The sequence below is a fragment of the Arabidopsis lyrata genome (assembly GCF_000004255.2).
Source record: "Arabidopsis lyrata subsp. lyrata unplaced genomic scaffold ARALYscaffold_7, whole genome shotgun sequence".
Taxonomy (NCBI): Eukaryota; Viridiplantae; Streptophyta; class Magnoliopsida; order Brassicales; family Brassicaceae; genus Arabidopsis; species Arabidopsis lyrata.
This window is the reverse complement of record NW_003302549.1, coordinates 14260746-14279026: the sequence shown is the minus strand read 5'-3', so window position 1 is coordinate 14279026 and position 18281 is coordinate 14260746. Positions and strand designations below refer to the sequence as shown.

The window sequence follows — 18281 nt, the reverse complement described above, 5'->3', positions numbered from 1 at the left end:
AAAATAAAAAATATTGAAGATAAAAAAAAAAAACCTAATTTGATTAGGGCAGAGAAAGGCTTTTGAAAACTCTATAAAAACTCAAGACATACAAAGTTTTCATACATAAGATTAGATTGTGAAGAGCGAAAGCAAATAAGAAGGCGAAGTCAAATTACACAAAACGTTGCAAACATAAGATTCGATTGTGGAGAACCAAAACAAGAAGGCAAAGACAGAGAGACAGATAAAGTTGCAATTATAAAAGATTAAGCTAAGAGATAATGACAGGAGAACCATCTTTATGCATTAGAGGGTGTGGCTTCTTCAGCACGTCACAAACCAAGAACCTCTGTTCTAAGTGCTACAACGATTTCTTAAAGGACGAGTCAGCCAGATACTTGGACACTTTCAACATCAACCCGGAAACAGCGGCAGAGGCTGCTGAAGAGGTCACAGCCGAAGAGGAAACAGCGGTGGAGGCGGTTGTGGTGAAGAAGAAGGATAAGAAGAGTAGTAGTAGATGCAATGCGTGCAAGAAGAAGGTTGGGTTGCTAGGGTTTCACTGTAGATGTGGCCACATGTTCTGCGGGTCTCACCGCTACCCTGAAGAGCATTCTTGTCCATCGGATTATAAATCTGCAGCCATTGACGTCTTAGCAAAACAAAACCCTATCGTCAAGGCTGATAAACTCTTCAGACTTTAGTCAACCTCTATGCTTTTGTGTTTTTTTTTTTCTTCGCCGTGTAAACTCTCAACTTTTTTTTTCATAACTTTTTTTTTCTCTGCCATTGGTAATTAAAAAACATATTTTAGTTCTTAGAACTTATAATTACATTGTGTCGCCCGATTATTGAGAATGACTAATCGTTTGTTTGAAACTGAAATATTTATTTTTCTAGTGATTACTCGTTCGAAATGTGTCGTTAAAACTTGCCATTGAGCGATCAACTATAAAACAAACAAGATTTAGTCGATGTTGTTGATTGTCCATGGGAAATTTGTTTGAGTAATGGGAGCATTAAGGCCAAAGAGTTTTTCAACCACGCCCTCCACTTTCCAATAATCTTCCCGGTTCTGTCCAGAGAAACTTCAAGGTTCTCAGCTTCTGAATTCTTACACATAATGAAGTTCATGGACCCCGTTGACCCGATTCTGGTACATGGATTCAGTGCTGCAATACATATAAAGTGATGACGTTAATGTATAATGCCTCGTCAAATAATATTTTTTGTTAACTAGGAAGTTTGGGACCTAGGCTAGGTTCAACTTCTTTTGGAGAGACCGAGCCAACGCCATGTTTTTCTTTTCTTAGATCAATATTTTCGCAAACGTTTATCTTTATATGTTAAAATATTGTAACCACCATTCGTACGATCTAAATGCAAATGACAAAATCAAGAAAAACCACACGATTGATTGTGTGTCTCACGTTGATTTGGAGAGTAGGGAGAGTAAAGTAGGAAAAAAGAGGTGGAATGAGAAGAGAAAAGAGGAAGTCTTCCTTGGCGAGCATAGCATCTCAGAGTAATATCTATAACATTTGTGACTGTTTCATCTTCATTGACAACAAAACGAATGGGTCCAGTACTCCCTACGACTTTGATGCTTACAAGCAACCTATTTATCGTCAAATTCGGTATCTTCTTCTTCTTCTTCATTATCCTCGCTTTCTCTATCTTTTTCACCCGAATTATCTCCATCTTTGTTTTCTTGTTTAGTTTGGTGTGGGATGATTAGTTCAATCCCCTATTTAAACTTGTCACACAACCTCTATGGATTTAGTGGTGCTTATTAGGTTAAGTGGAGAGTTTTAGCAGCCAGTGGATTGTTAATGCGGGTTTAATGGATTTAAGGGATAAATTATTTTTTTCTTGTTTTCTACAAGTCATCGATGATAATTGGTTTAACAAGTTCCCAACACGGAATCTGATGAATGGTGTCTAAGTTATTTATATTCACTTCAAGCCATCTCAATGTTCTTGCAAGATACAAGAGAATATTGAAACAGTAACATTCACTTTTTCACTTTGTTCTATGGATTCTTACATAACACTCTCTTAACCGCCGGTGACCAATTCTCTATCTTCATCATGTGCTGATGTGCCTTAGCCGCCTTTAATGGCCCTGGCCCCAAAAAGCCTTTAGAACTGTTTTTTTTATTAATTTACCAAAGCTTTAAAAGACAACAAAGTGCTTATTAGTGGGTTCCTACTACGTCTGCTAGTTCTGGTACAATCTTTTCCCTCGAAAAATTGCACATGAACAAATATTATTGTATGGGAGTGTGAAGGATCTAATAAGAATATACAAAATAATAATATCGGATTTTAAAATGTTTGAAAGAATTGTAGATTATATCTACATGTATGTATTATACATATGTAGTTAAGTAGTGAAAGAGAAGGTGCTCTAAATTGATCTACGTTTCAAAACCTTATTTATTTCTCACATCTCAAGCAAAAACTCAACACCCACCTGAAATCATCAGTTGTTCCCTTGAGGAGGACCGGTCATGGTTCCGATCAGTTTATCGTCCGGTTTGGGAGTCGAAGATGTCTTTGGCGTTTTTGGTCCTCCCTGCAAAAAACAAAAACCGGTTCTTATCTCTACGGATCTTTCTATTAAACCATTTGTTTTGCAAGAGAGTGTGTTACTTACAGTTACAGATCCCTTTTGGCCAAGTAACCTCCGGCCTGAAGGTGCTCTCGCTAATGATGAAATGGCCACTGCTGCTACAGTCGCCACACGGATCCTTTTATGCACATCTATATACTCATCTGTTTCATCCACAATCTCTTCCTGCAAAAGTTCTTCAAACACATCTTCCAATGTGATGATACCGATTACGTCTCCATCCTCAATCTCTTCTGAAGTATGCGAGAATCCGTGTCTGCCGGCCTCGCTGGTGAACGATTGTCCATTAGCCTTGTCGATGCGGACAATGACACTGTCGTGGTTTCCTTCTCGCTTTAGTAACAGAGGTGCAGTCAACTCGGAGTTATTACTTGAGACGTTGCTTTCACTGCTATTTTCTTCAAGCAAAGTTAAAGGATGACCTTTGCTTTTCCCGTTAACCTTCACAACTGCAGCCATGTGACTGCTCCCTTTTTGAAACTCATTCAGTATATCATACAGAGGCATATCAGCTGGAACCCTGTTTAAATTAAACAGTTTAATCTTTTATCACAACAGCGACTTCGTAGTTCACAGAGATGCTTAAGGAAAAGATATGGAAAGATAGCAAGCAAAATAATAACGGCAAAACCTTGGAATGCGGCGTATACCAACTGCACTGACAAGGGTCCCTGTTTCAGGACGAACTGTAAGTAGACTCTTCACCTAGAAAACAGAAGAATTTCCTGATTAGAGTTTGCATAAGCTTCCATTGAAACATGCAAATCATACAACCAGAAAAAGGTCAACAACACCTACCAAGAGAAGTCCAATAACATTCTTTGGATTCTCAGAGTAGACAGGAACGCGGCTGTGACCTCGTGCTTGAATCTTATCCATAGCTTCCCTAGGAGATTAATCACAAACAAAACAGTAAAGGATACAGAGTCAGACATGTTATATAGAGATGGTTACAGAACTGAGTGCCATGCTCCAGTTTCAAAATCCAAATACAAATAACCATATAGATTATTAACCTACATGAACAGTGCAATAATAGATGAACATTGAGATAACAGGAATATGTTTCATCATACTATAACAGTTGAGAACCAAACTCACCTATCCAACTTTGAATTTACATCCAAGGAAAATGTTGATTCAATTGGTGTCATGGCTTCTTGAGCAGTCTTCTCAGTCAAATCAAGTGCTCCACTTATGATTGTAGTCTCATCATGTGTAAGTTCACCTCCCTTTCCAGCAGCTTCACCGTGAATGGACACAAGAGCTTTTAACTGAGCCCGCCTAAATAAAGGGTCATTGTGTCCCAATGCCCAATCCAACATCTTTGCAATAGGAAAAGATATCGGGTAGGACAAAACCATTAAGATACGGACAAGCCAAACCAAATTAGCTCCCACTGCTAGTCCATACCTAGAACATATAGCTTGAGGAATAACCTGAAATAAAAACAGTATTCAATGCTCAGGAAGCGATGTTAAAACCTAGCAAGACTTTAGAGGTAGAAGAGCAAAAAGCAAACCTCTCCAACAAATAGCACGAAAGTGACCGATAGAATAATAGCAACATACTCATTGAATATCTTATCCAAGTATATAGGAAGCCCCTGCAAATTTTCAACAAGTGAAGCCCTCTTAAGATCATGGTTTCATCATCACAACGAACATAGAAAGTTTTGGACTTGAATTCAAGATAATCACCTCCATAGCAAGTGCATTAAACAGAAGCAGAGTCACTAAAAGCTGATGCTGTTTCTGAACAACCGGAAAAATCGCAGCTGAAAAAAAAAAAAAAAAAAAATCAATCGCAAGCAAAATTCACCATCACAGCAAAATTCAGGATCAGATACAGATTCAATCAAACAATTCTTAATACAAAAGAGAAAGATCAATCACCAGATTGTTTCTTCTCTTTAGGAGTACCACTACGTTGAAGAATCTCGAGCTCGACGAGACCAAGAGACATAAGCCCTAAAGTGAGACCAGACATAATTCCGGCGAAGAGAACAAGGAAACAAGAGATTCCGGCGTAAGTGATCCACTCAAGCGATCCGAAGGGGATGGCTTCGCTTTCTAAGGCGTTAGATTGACTGATTCCGGCCAACATCCTCGCCGCAACCACCGCATTAATCGGATGCATCGTCGTCGTCGTCGTCTCTATGACTCTATCTGTTGTCAACTTCCGACGCCTTTTAAGATATTTTCTCCTCTCAACAATTTGTTGTTTTTAAATATCTCTCACCGTCGACCTAATGGGGTCGGGTTTCTCTGTACAATTTTGAATTCTTAGCATAAACAGCAAAAATTTGTTCTTGTTTTTTTTTTATTATTATTGGTCCCCAATATTTCTTATTTTTTTAAATCCACCCCTTTACTTTTTTTTCTTTATGGTGCTGGTTAGGCTTGGGCGTTTGGGTATTCGGTTCGGTTCTAGAACCGAACCATTCGGTTGCAAGTATTTTGGTTCTGAGATTTAGGAACCATATTGGAACCAAATCAATATCGGTTCGGTTCTAATTCGGTTCGGTTCGGTTCAGGTAATAAATTTTGGAACCGAGTAGGAACCAAACTGTTTCGGATATATTTGGAACCGAAAAAACAATAGAATTATAATGCAAAATTTAAATGCAATTATGCAAGTATGCAATGCAACATCACATATTAGTCATCATACCATTACAAATTCAAAAAATAGTTGAAACTTGGAAAGTATTAAATCAAAAGACACCCAAAAGTTTCAAAAATACCACAAAACACAAGTTTTAAAGACACCAAAAGAATCTTTGTCTTCGATTTGCAATAATTCGAAAGAGAGAGTTGTTGTCTGCGACATCTCCTTCTTTGAGAAAGAGAGAACAAACTAGGATTTTTCTTTAGGTTTCAAAAAATATATAAGACTTTAAGAGAGATATATGGTAGGTTGTTAGGCTTGGATAGTTAGGTTTATGTCTAGATGGGTTTAAGACTTTGAGTTATATAGATATAGGTTAATGGGTAATATTTTTTGGGTACCCGAATGGATATCGGTTTGTACCCGAACCGAACCGATACCCATGGTTCTTTGATTCAAGATTCAATCGATATTTTCACTAGAACCGGAACCGAACCATACCCATCAATTTTGGTTCGGTTCGGTTCTATGTGGATCCATATTTGTGCCCAGGCCTAGTGCTGGTTGCAAGATCTTGTACGGAATGGATCTTACACAATCTGACAAACACCCTTTAGCGAATATCCGCGACGTTTATGAATCACATATTATAAAATTTTGTTTTTTATATTGGAATTGTATATTGCAAATGTGTGATTGTGCCGTCATCTACGAGATTTTTTTTGGTTAACATCGAGGGGTTTGGGCAAGGAGGTTTGCCTAGAAGCAGCCACCCTTGAAAGAGCGGCTTGGGCCTACCTATCCCGATAAGACCTCATAAAGGAACGAACCAAACCCGTTCGAGTGGACCATTCCATGCAGGTCCGGGTCAGTGGATGGAGGGGGAGACCCAATTTTATACCAGCATCTCTTTTGGTTCTTCGGTCATCCAGAGGTGTATATTCTCATTCTGCCTAGACGGCCACTGCCTGAAACGAAGATGGCATCGAAAAGCTAAGGTAAAGGCAAAGCTACTCCACCTTGGGCCCTAGTTCCTCACGGCCCGGAACCGGCCTGTGCTGATATCAAATACATGGCGTAAAGTTGGAGATGAGTGACTTTTCTCTCACTTGTAAAACATAAACATGAGACACGAAATTTGACAAAGCTATCGATGGATTTTTCCTTGTCTAAAAGACTTTGTCAAAAGCCATCGGTGTATCAAAGATTAGCCATGCATGGAGAAATATTTGATCCATTGTTTCAAAACTATTGCAATTACAAAATAGCGGCCACACTGGTATGTTACCATATAGCTAATTATTGCTACTGCATTCTACGAAAAAATTGACTGAACTACAAAAGAAAAAAAAAGAATCAAGTTACAGAGTAAATTACAAAATTGTACGTATTTTGTAGAATACATAAATATATCCGTAGAAAACAAAACATCTTCAAAAATTGGGACGAACCATTTCTTCTGCCGACTTTTTTTATATATATAATTTATGTGATGGATCAAGTATACAGAAGAACCTGGATCATTTAGTTTATTCTTTGTTTTCTTTCTTTATACCGCAACAGAGTTTTTGGTTCCTTAAGCAACAACATAATATCAGTTGTTTCTTCGAATCGGCTCGGTAATAGTTCCAAGCATTTTATCTTGTTCCTGACCAGCACCTTTATTCGTCTGCCCTTGCTTATTTTGTCCTCCCTGCAATTAAAAGTTACATCAATTTTAACTTCTCTCCTGCATAACAACAAAGAACAAAAGAAAGTTAACTCACTGTTCCCTTTTGTGCAAGCAATTTCCGGCTTGAAGGAGCTCTCGCTATTGATGAAGCAGCCGCTGCTGCTGCTACTCGAATCCTGCAAAAGCGAAATTTCTCAGTGATGATATGATATATGATGATATGATGCCATAGAGAGAGTATTAGTCGAACCTTTTATGTACGTCAACATATTCATCTGTTTCATCCACAATCTCTTCCTGCAGAAGTTCTTCAAACACATCTTCTAAAGTGATGATACCGATTACCTCGCCATCCTCAATAGCCTCTGAAGTATGTGAGAACCCGTGTTGTCCACTCTCGTTGTTTTGAAAGAACGATTGTCCATTAGCCTTGTCGATCGTGACAATGACATTGTCGTAGTTTCCATCTCGTTTTAGTAACAGAGGTGCAGTCAAGTCGGAGTCATTGCTTTCGCAAGTGTTTTCTTCAGGCAAAGTTGAAGGAGGAACTTTGCTTTTCCCCTTAACCTTCACAACTGCAGCCATGTGACTACTTCCCTTTTGAAACTCATTCAGTATATCATACAGAGGCATATCAGCTGGAACCCTATTGAAGTATTACAACATGACAATACGAAGTTTCATTCTACTTAGTGCTCACGGAAACAAAATGGAAAAGACTGGAGGTCAAAATAGTAATGGCAAAACCTTGGAATTCGGCGTATACAAACTGCGCTGACAAGGGTCTCTGTTTCAGGGCGAACAGTAAGTAGACTCTTCACCTATAAGAAAGAAGAATTTCTTGATTATATAGAGATTGCCAATGGCCCCAATGCATGAGATAAACAAGCATTGAAACAAGTAAAATAAGAGTCAATGACATTACCAAGAGAAGGCCAATAACGTTTTTTGGATTTCCGGAGTAGACAGGAACGCGGCTATGGCCTCGTGCCAAAATCTTACCCATTGCTTCCCTAAGAGATAAATTACACGGAAAGCAGAATAAGACACATAGTTGCAGGAACGACTACCATGCAAGACTTTTCAGAGTCATTAATAGAGGAACATTGAGACAACAGATAAAATCTTTCATACAAGTAAGACACCTGCCAAACTCACCAATCCAATTTTGAATTTACATCCAAGGAGAAGGTAGATTCAATTGGTGTCATAGCTTCTTGTGCAGTCTGTCAAACCAAATAGCACTTCTGAATGAATAACTTTCACTATATTTTTTACCCATGATTCAGGAATGTTATCAAGTCAAGCACATACCTTCTCAGTCAAATCAAGAGCTCCACTAATGATTGTCGTCTCATCATGCGTAAGCTCACCTCCTTTACCAGCCTAAAAGCATAGTCATTGCAACAAGTTAGCCAAATTAGTAACTCAAAATTCCATAAGTTGTTAGAAAGTAAACAAAGTATTCAGCTTCTTCAAAGTCTCTAATACCTCTTGGCTGTGAATGGATACAAGAGCTTTCAACTGAGCCCGCCTAAATAAAGCGTCATTGTGTCCCAGTACCAAATCTAAGATCTAACCAAAAGCACAAAAAATGTTAACCGAAAAAGATAATTTAAAGCCAGAAGAGAAACCTAAAATATTGAATTCATTGTATACAACAAGAACAAGCATATAGCGACGGTGTCAGCAACAACTCATACAAGAGTATGTTCCAAAACATTCTTGACCAGACACTCTAGATTTACCTTGCCAATGGGAAAGGCAATAGGGTAGCAGAGAGTCATTAAAATGCGGACAAGCCAGACAAAATTCGCTCCAACCGCGAGTCCATACCTAGTGCATATCGCTTGAGGAATAACCTTAAAACGCGAAAGCAAATGTTAAAGTCAGTCCAATCTTTGATAGATAACCATAAGCTTAGATTATCAAAACTAGAGACACGTCCAAGTCCAAAAAACACATACCTCACCAAAAGCAAGAACGAATGTAACCGAAAGAATAATCGCAACGTATTCATTGAATAACTTATCCAAGTATATAGGAAGACCCTGCCAAAATTCCAAAATCAACTAAGTATAGATCTTCCTCATATTAACTATATAACAAAGAGACTTGAATATGAGATTTACCTCCATAGCCATAGCATTACACAGAAGCAGTGTCACTAAAAGCTGATGTTGTTTCTGAACAACCGGAAAAATCGCAGCTGAAACAAATCATTCAAACATAATCACAATCACAAAAACAAATTCAACAACAAAGAATTTGAATAATTAAGAAAGACGAAGAATCAAATCATCACCGGCTTGTTTCTTCTCGTTAGGAGTACCACTACGTTGAAGAATCTCAAGCTCGACAAGACCAAGAGACATAAGTCCCAAAGTAAGACCAGACATAATCCCGGCGAAGAGTACGAGGAAACAAGAGATTCCGGCGTAAGTGATCCACTCAAACGATCCAAACGGAATCGCTTCACCACCTCCGTTACCGTTAGATTGTCCGATTCCGGATAACATCCTCGCCGCCGCCACCGCATTAATCAGATGCATCTTCTTATAGAAAACAGAGCTGATGATTCGATGAATCTCTCTGTATATGTGATTCTCTGGGCACACGACCTTTTTTTTTTTTTTTTTTTGCTTCTTTTTGATAATTTTATAATTCGTTGGATCTCACCAACATGTCGGATTTCAGTTCAGTACAAATTTCCAGGACAAAACGGCAAAAAGTTTTTTAAAGGAAATTGAATTTAGACCCTAAAGTTATTCATTATGTTAAAACGACCCCTTTAGTTTTGTTTTTGTCGTGAAGCTTTCTGTTCTTTACAACCACAAATGTTAAAAGCGTAGCGTGTCCACAGAGATTTATGATATCATAGAACACTCTTTAGAAGCAAATATATATATATATATATATATATATGAAGTGTGCTAATCAACTCCAATCCATGTAATGAACCAGTTCTATTATTAAACAAAACAAAAGAGTGTTATTGAGGTAGTCAATTGTATTTGTAAGATGACTCAGATCTCGTAGTCTGGTTCTTTCTTTAATTTGGGGGTGTTAATTGTACAATAAGATAACAATTATAAAAGAAGATTCTTTTCTATTTTGGAATATGTGATAATAATAAAAAAAAATCTAAGAAGAAATATTTTCAAAAATTATTGTTTTAAAACATAGATTGGACCCTAAGAAAAAAAATGAGAGAAAAATATCTTTTTAAAAAGAAAGAGAAATTCTCGCATATCAGCACCGTAGAAATATTTAAAATGGTGGGGTACTCAGAGATGCTTTTAAATGCCTTGTTAGAGGGGAAAAATGTCGTTTAATAGCCGAACTTTCAAAAAATGGCCGTTTAATACGTAAACTTTTTATATGGCCAATTTAAACATGAAGTAAACGTTGACCGGCCAATTTAAACATAAAGTATTCGTTGACCAGGCTAAAAACCACACGCCGTTATCTGTCGTTAACAGATCTGATAACAGTCGTTTAACTCTCGTTAACGATTCCGTTATTGCCTAAACGACATCGTTTTGGGCTTAATCTAAACCCCGAAAATCCCCAAATTGATTTTCAAATCCCTAATTCTGAAAAATCCCCAAATTTAGAACCTTAAAGCCGATTTTCGAGGCAAAGCAGAGAGTGTTGTGGATGCTGGAGTTGAAGCTCGAGGCGAATCTGAGATTGTTGTCTGAGACAGAGTTCAAGCTCCACTGGCAGAAGCGTTTCAGAGCCAGGTGGCAGAGATGGAATTCTAGTTCAACCGAATGTCGGAGACAAAGCTCGTGGCCGGTGTCAAATACGAAGAAAAAGACGTCGATTTGGGGATTTAGGGAGTTCGATTAAGCTTAAAACGACGTCGTTTTAGGTAATAACAGAATCGTTAACGGTTATTATCGGATCTGTTAACGACAGATAACAGCATGTGGTTTTTGGCCTGGTCAACGAATATTTCATGTTTAAATTGGCCATATAAGAAGTTCACATATTAAACGGCCATTTTTTGAAAATTCGGCTATTAAACGACATTTTTAGACGACCTATATGAGGAGGCGAGTGATACGCTTTTTGGTGGATGCGATCGTTCATCACTTTATATATATGGGCAGTCGAGGTAGGAATCGTAGTGATTTATGGAGGACTGAATTGTGAAACAATTCCACGTTGTTTTTTTTTTTTTTTTTTTTTTAACAATTCCACGTTGTATTTCCATCCGTTAGACATATATTTAGTTTAAGTTTTCAATAATCATATAATACAAGTATACAACGTATAATACAACAATTCCACGTTGTATTATATGATTATTGAAAACTTAAACTAAATATATGTCTAACAGATGGAAAGACTTCATATATCATGTAGTTGGTTTGTCAAGTTTATTTTGATTTGTATCTTCAATCTATCCCTAGTTATGGTCTTATGGACATGTAAGCATTTCTTGCTTTGGTTTTTTTTTTTATGTATTTTCCATTTGTTGGGTTGTATCACCTCTTTCGATAGAGTTTTAAGCTTAATTTTAATGAAATTATAAGTTTGCCCAAAAAGAATTGAAACTCTTTGAAATTTTGAAAAAAAATCATATTTATATAATTGATAAATAAATAGAACCATATCCAGTGAAATCGTGTATAAATATAATGAAATATATATATTGATGATTTGTCGGACAATTAAAATCATTGGTCCTCCATACATGTATGTATGTTTTGGGCCAAACAAGTAGCTCGCCTTCTCATAATGTTCAAGAAAAAAGAACCTTACCCATTTTTTTCGGTAAACAAAATTCACATGTTTCATAAGATTCTTGATCAAATTAGCTCAAACTCCATAGTTAAATCTTTTGAAACCCTAACATGAAACAGAAATATTATATGTTTAATTTAGTCTACATGTTCACTTTTGAATGGTGCTAAAATTCTTAGACTAGTCAACCCGTATTGTGGGGACTTGTCTGCTTTAAAACTGATATCTTGCTCTAAAACAGAATGTCATGAAGTACCCTAACGTGAGTTAGCAATTGACTATTCGCATCAAAAATGAAAGATTTCTGATCCATTTTGCGATTTGAGGCCAAGATATAGCCACTAAAGTGATTTGGAAGTGTGATATGTGTTGATCTAATCGCATATTTGAACATGATATCCAACCACAAGAATGTATAGAATACTAGAAAGGTACTTGTTTTCTTCACAATGAACTACAATGTAATAACGAAGGAACAACTCAGCACCATGTCCGATAAACTTAAACCCAAAGGTTAACCTAACCTTAAAAGCTTTCACTCCCAAGTAACCGAGATCATCGAATTAGCGAGCCCGGATTGGTCAAACGTGGTGTCAGCTTCATAATCTAGAGTCTTGGAAGCACCGGGAATCGCCTGCACCAGCTTGAACGACCTTTTCTCAGATTCATCCATGAGAGAATAACAGAAAGACCAAAGAAGCTGAATCCGTTCGCTCTTGAGAAATCTCCTCTGTTTTCTTCTCCCATCTGGAAATCGAACGCAGAGACTACACACAAAACTTCGATCACAGTCTCCATTTGGCTCTTCTGCCAAAACCGGGAACACTAAACAAGTCTCCTCCTCCTCCTTTACTTCATCAGAGTCTTCATATTCGTCCGCTATAGAAGGAGGCACAAAGTCATCAGTGTCGCTGCGTGACGACCAAGTCTCCCCCCTGTCTTGGTCTTCAAATTCTTGCTCCCAAGGAGCCACGACTTGATTGTTATTGTTTCTTGACGAACAAGTATCCTCCTTTTCAAACTCTTCACCCCAGGAAGGAGGAGGGGTTTCATAATAGATGTTGTTGCTTAACGAACAAGTCTCTGTAGTTTCCGTGCGCCTGTTCCTTGTCAGAGAAGCAATGTTTTCGTGAGGACCAGCGTCCCTAAACATCATCAAATCCTCGACAAAACTGTCAGGTTCAATCACGCCACTCCACATACGCATCTTCTGGCCAGTGATGGGATTGATTACAAAAACCACAGGAGGAGCAGATTCGATCTTGTAGAAGCTAGAGACTTTCTGACCTTCGTTTGTATCATCATAGACCTGCCATACGATGCAGCTGGACTCAATGTTTCGCGAAACCGCGTCCTTCGCCCATACATCTCTATTAAGTGTATGAGAAGCTAACTCCGTCCTGGACTGGAGATTCACTATCAACCATAGATTATTTGCAATTGAAATAGACATTGCTTCTTCAAACAAACCCTCTTGAAGTATATACAAAGGAGGAGGAAACGAGGAAGACAATCTCGACTCTGATTCTTCAGAGTCTGCATCATCGGACGTTCCTGATGTCGTAGAGTCTGCGTCCTGATTGTCGTAATACATCGAAGAATCATTGTTGTTGGTGAGAAAGAGGTTGATGGCTTGATTAATGTCCCAATCTGTTGTTTGTAAGAATCTCCTTGCGGTTTCTGTGGTCTGACCGACAGCGATCTCGAGGAAAGACGAGATTAGTTTATCTTGACGAAAGAGAACAATCTCTTCGTCAAGCTCTGGCCTTGTTGTTATCACTCTCTGTTGGTTATTCGCTGAGAAAATATGCCCCATTGTTGCTTTGTTCTGAGAGAAAATAAACAAGTCTTGGGAAAGGAGGAATTGAAGAAGATATATAGAAAAGTGTTAGTTATATAGAGATCGAGAGAGAGGGGAATAAGTTTTTTTTAGGTTTGTTTCCTTTTTTCTGCTCCAACTTTTTTTTAAGAAAAATGGAAATTCTCTTTTCGTTTTAAATTGTGTATAGATATTTCCTTTTTTTTTGGGATATACACAATCTTTCAAATTTACTTTTGATTAACTTAGGTGGGATTGTTTATTTATTTTAAGTGATTTCTTTTAGAAAATAATCTTCTTAAAAGAATTTATGAAAAAGAAGACTAGAACAAAGATAATTACAACAATTATTTTGAATGACATATATACCTTTTTATAATTAAATTACTTATGTTATTTATTAATATCATTCTATGTGATATTTTAAAAATTAAATGTTAGGTTTTTACTAAACTTCTCAAATAATAATATAGAGATGTGAAAATTAAGTTTTATTCTAGTGTTGAATAAAAAAGAAAAGGTAATTTTGATTACCTCAAATCGGTAACCACCAGAGGCATGATTTTCTGTGATAAACAAATCCGACCGCAAATCTTGAACAAGCCGAGACAAATATGTGAACGATGCGTATCTATTAACGCACCATCTACTATACATTTTTGAAGTACAAATTTGCTCAAAGCCAATCGGGTCGGGTTTTTAGTTAGATTTTGACCCGGATTTTTTTTTTGACCCGACTCAATAGCCAATCAAAACTCTCGGATTCTTTTAAATGAGACTTTCCAAAAAAAAAATCAAGTAATTCGACTAAATATTCACTTAGTTACTTGATTTTTCCTACATTCAAGGCAAACAACATTTACTTTCTCATAATTGAAAGATATAGAGAATATATATAGTTATAACAAATTGAATATCTACTTATTGATTTTAATCCTTAAATAATTTCAGATCCATATAATGTGAGACTTTCCTAAACAAAATCCTAACAAATTAAAATGATTGGAAATCTTCAATTGGATCTTGCCTAATTTCTACAAATACTACATGTAATTAGTTTAGAAAGATTTGACAATATTAGAAAGATTTGACAATATTTTTACGTATATATGGTTCTAATAAACCAATATTTGACAATCAAATTGTTTCCTATTATAATACTAGAGATTTTGATGCAAGTCAGTTTGTTTCCTAAATAAAATGAACAATATCAATTCAAAATTCAATCTCATCCAATGAATTAGAAATGTTAAATAAGTAAACGATTTTGTTCTTATTTTTCATAGCATATATGTGGCATATTCTATAGATTCTCGATTCACAGATTTGTAAAGATATATTTCACTTGCTCACCAAATTTTTTTAAATCTCTAACCTAAAAACCATACAAATCTTCTCAAAACGCTATAAATAAACGTGCTTTTCCAAGATCTAAACTCACCAAACACAAAACCGTTTGTATATCTCACACCAACATTGTACCTTTTATCACGATAAAAAATCCTTTCACAGATTAATGGATTGTTCATTTGCCATTCTCTTTCCTCTACGGTCTCCTTGCTTCTCACTAAACCTAAGAAAGCAAACAAAGACTTTCTTGAGTAAGTCACTCAATTCTCTATTTTAACTTCATCATTATTGTTAGATTTTGCATATACGGCTGTTCTTAAATTTTTTGCATCATCTATGTTAAACTCCCTTAAACTATCAACCATTTAAGAGAAAAAAAGTTATATGCCCATAAGGTATTGAACACAAGATTTTGGTTAGTTCTTATGAATGATAAGCCTTTCAATTTGTTGCAGGATGAAAAACATGAAAGAATTGAATTGGCAAAAGGATAAATGATGAACCTGACTGGCTCACACTACAAAAGGAAAACATGCTACAAAATTTAATCTATCTGAAACCCTCTTAAAGAGGCAACTAGAGCCTGACCCGCACGTACGTGCGGGAGGTAATATAGAAAGTATAAAGTTTACATAAGGTTTTATTTTACGATATTTGTTTTGTTTTGTTTAATTGAATCTTATATTAAAAACTATAGATATCATAATAGTAGCATACTGAAAAAGAATATTTTTCTTGTGTTTAGAATAAACTTTGTTACACACATTGTTTTTTCGTTTGAATAATGTATTATACTGTACCATTAAAGAATAGTTTAGTTATTAAAAGATGTAACACTTTGCGTAAAAGTTAAGTATTATACTGTACCATTAAATAAATAGTTTGGTTTGTTGCATAAGAAACAATTTGAACAGTTACATAATTCAGGAGTTTATTAATTATAATAGAAAGGTGTAATTTACAAAGAATACTATATTTGAAATTGTTGAAAATTAAATTTGTTATTTGTTTATAAATAAAACATGTTATTTGTCACTAAAATCTTCGCGCAACGTTTAATTTCGTGGGCCATAAACTAAAAACGTTTTATTTGATATGGGCTGAAATGCATGTTAATGGTGGGCCGAACTATAATCAGTATTTGATTTATTGTTTTGTATTTATACTATTAATGAATTTGTTTTTTTTTTGGACAGATAATTGTTTGTGAACAATCGTTGTCTGATAAAAAAAAATGTCCCAGCTAAAACAAAAACTTCATTATCGGTCGATCGAGATTCAATAGCGAATTTCATAGAGAATCCACGTATTTCGTCTTCGTTTATACTTTGTGGTTCGCCAATTGTTAGTTCTAAAAAGAGGTAAGCTTTTTGTTGAATCAGATTATGTTTTTACTGTTTTTAAATTTGTCGATTCAATTTCTAATCTTTGATTACTTTTGTTTAAATACAGATCTTCGTCAATCTCATTGAAGAACCTAGATTAATTTGGGTAACTATTGTCCTTTCTAATCCAATTACATAGCAACTGATATTTATTTGATTTCGTTTTGCTTGACCATGTTAGCTAAATAATCAATCTGTTTGTATAAATTCCCAATGTACGAAAAAAAAATCCAATGAACGGACACAAAATTTATTCAATTTGGAATCTATATTGAAATATACATTATATTTTGATACCAAAAAATAGATCTAATTAGTTTTGTTTCTATAATATTTTCAGATTATGACTAACTGTATGATGGTTTGCCAAAAGAAGAGGAACCAGAACCACGAAGATAAGTTGTTTCACGATTATTAGGAAAAATTCTTTCATTTTCCAAAATTGTCACATTTCTATGATACAAAACTCAATGTCTGCAGGCCAAATATCATTTGGGAGTCTATTTCTTATGGAGGATTTAATATTGAAGATTCATTTTGAAGCATGTTGGAAAATCTAAATGTGAATATCCTTTTACCTGAATAACTTTTCTTCAGTATCTTTAGAAAGCTTCAGATGTTTCTAAATATGTAACACTGATGACTCTAAGTTCAATATCTGCAGGCCAAGCATCACTTGGTAGCTGAATTCTTATGGAGGAGGGAGATTTGGTCCTGTCTTTGGAGCTTTTTCAGAAAACTAAAAGTAAAAGGTTAGCCAGATGTTAAGGATAATGATTTTGTTTATTTGATAACAATATATATATAACAATATATTATTAGATGAATAACTGTACATGAAAGAGGTTTAAAATTAAAAATGAAATAGTAAGTTACTTGATTATTATGCTCTTTGGAGCTATATTTTCTAATTTTATGTTAAAATGATTATAGTAAGTTGCTTGATTTCCTATACTATAACTTATCCTATTGTTTGATAAGCAGTAATAACCTTACTGCTTCTAAATATGAAATAGTTAACTTCATATTACTTAATGTGAAGGTTATTAAGACAAAAATGTTTTGGAAAACTAAGTTAAGCTGTGCTGAAATAATGTATGTGATTCTGGAAAAAAGAAAACATGAAAATAACACAGGCGATTCTGATTTCAGTAACACCAACCAAGGTAGAAACCAGCATTTTACTGTAAACACAGAAAAAAGAAATCAAATTTGAAAAGTCCCAGTACATCTGAAATATATATGAACAGGGATTAGTTAGTTATTTAGGATTTGCTTTAAACAATATATACAGAAATAATAGTAATGACAAATACCAATCAAGATGTTTTCATTCAATCCTGAAACATTCAAAACATTTGGAAAGTTAGCCAAATCCAAGTAAATCTCATCGGATTGAGAAGGAATACGACATATAATAGTCGTGTTAATGAGGGACATCTGAAAGTCATGCTTTGTTGCCTTGTACTTTCCCATAGATTTGGAGAGTGTATAATTTTTCACAATTCTCCACCCTCTAGTTTTGATGAACCTTTTATATTTGTTCACTTGTTGTGTCTTAATAGTAACATGAATCAAAGTACTCTGTAAAATACCAAAAATTGTATTAAAAAGTCGATCTATACATGATAAGTAAAAGATTAAGAATGAATAAGTAAGGAGAGATTTACGGACATATCAGTAAGAATCATCTCCATGGTATCCTCAAATGTATTAGGTGTATTGAGTCAACGAATAGACGTTTTTCACTTGGATTTTCAAACCTGTTTTGAAAGGTTTGATGTCTTCAAGATTGTGATGGAAAGATTTGCAGCCATTTTTAAAAAATGAGTAGGAAAAGTATATAGGTCGTTTGATAGCCTTTTGAGTCTTGAAAATTGTATTAGAGATTCTATATTTATAGGAAAAAGAGGTAGGCTAGGGTTCGTCCTATTAAATCAAAAGAATATATTTGCGAATCAATCTTTTGAATAAATATTATAGGTATATTCTGCATTTGAGAGGTTATTTATTTATATATTGTTCTAGTAGAAGTTGGATTTTTTGGTAACTGAATGATAACAAAATTCGTTT

General features: G+C 35.5%; 3 protein-coding genes across 9 annotated transcripts; 1 reads left to right on the top strand and 2 right to left on the bottom strand.

Moving 5' to 3' along the window:
* Positions 1-51: 51 nt before the first annotated feature.
* LOC9304375 (putative zinc finger A20 and AN1 domain-containing stress-associated protein 8) lies at positions 52-867 on the top strand. Its single transcript, XM_002870282.2, has one exon. The coding sequence runs from the start codon at positions 264-266 to the stop codon at positions 684-686; it is 423 nt and encodes a 140-aa protein (XP_002870328.1). The 5' UTR covers positions 52-263; the 3' UTR covers positions 687-867.
* A 1115-nt stretch (positions 868-1982) lies between these two features.
* On the bottom strand, positions 1983-9581 carry LOC9304372 (DUF21 domain-containing protein At4g14240). 7 transcript variants are annotated; one of them, XM_021016969.1, is made up of 12 exons: positions 9205-9575; positions 9032-9108; positions 8867-8950; positions 8648-8761; positions 8391-8474; positions 8214-8285; positions 8058-8125; positions 7825-7912; positions 7647-7720; positions 7150-7545; positions 6994-7075; positions 6510-6920 (listed from the first exon to the last, which is right to left on the bottom strand). In XM_021016969.1, the coding sequence occupies exons 1-12, from the start codon at positions 9449-9451 to the stop codon at positions 6822-6824; spliced, it is 1485 nt and encodes a 494-aa protein (XP_020872628.1). In that variant the 5' UTR covers positions 9452-9575; the 3' UTR covers positions 6510-6821. The 7 variants fall into 7 exon arrangements, with proteins under 7 accessions (XP_020872625.1, XP_020872627.1, XP_020872626.1 ...); XM_021016966.1 differs by lacking the exons at positions 6510-6920; positions 6994-7075; positions 7150-7545; ... (6 more) ...; positions 8867-8950; positions 9032-9108 and adding exons at positions 1983-2107; positions 2459-2560; positions 2642-3137; ... (3 more) ...; positions 4140-4223; positions 4318-4394 and having other exon boundaries at positions 9205-9581; XM_021016968.1 differs by lacking the exons at positions 6510-6920; positions 6994-7075; positions 7150-7545; ... (6 more) ...; positions 8867-8950; positions 9032-9108 and adding exons at positions 1983-2096; positions 2459-2560; positions 2642-3137; ... (3 more) ...; positions 4140-4223; positions 4318-4394 and having other exon boundaries at positions 9205-9581.
* A 2466-nt stretch (positions 9582-12047) lies between these two features.
* On the bottom strand, positions 12048-13534 carry LOC110226726 (plant UBX domain-containing protein 16). The gene has a single exon (XM_021019255.1). The coding sequence runs from the start codon at positions 13468-13470 to the stop codon at positions 12190-12192; it is 1281 nt and encodes a 426-aa protein (XP_020874914.1). The 5' UTR covers positions 13471-13534; the 3' UTR covers positions 12048-12189.
* Between the last annotated feature and the right edge of the window lie 4747 nt (positions 13535-18281).

Bases quoted from the DNA above. Each gene is read 5' to 3' on its own strand.
- LOC110226726 (XM_021019255.1), bottom strand. From the start codon at position 13,470: ATGGGGCATATTTTCTCAGCGAATAACCAACAGAGAGTGATAACAACA.
- LOC9304372 (XM_021016966.1), bottom strand. From the start codon at position 9,451: ATGCATCTGATTAATGCGGTGGCGGCGGCGAGGATGTTATCCGGAATC. The intron at 4,395-9,204 runs GTGATGATTTGA...TTTTTTTTTCAG, and splicing joins TAACGAGAAGAAACAAGCCG to CTGCGATTTTTCCGGTTGTT. The intron at 3,504-3,718 runs GTGAGTTTGGTT...TTAATCTCCTAG, and splicing joins GTAAATTCAAAGTTGGATAG to GGAAGCTATGGATAAGATTC.
- LOC9304375 (XM_002870282.2), top strand. From the start codon at position 264: ATGACAGGAGAACCATCTTTATGCATTAGAGGGTGTGGCTTCTTCAGC.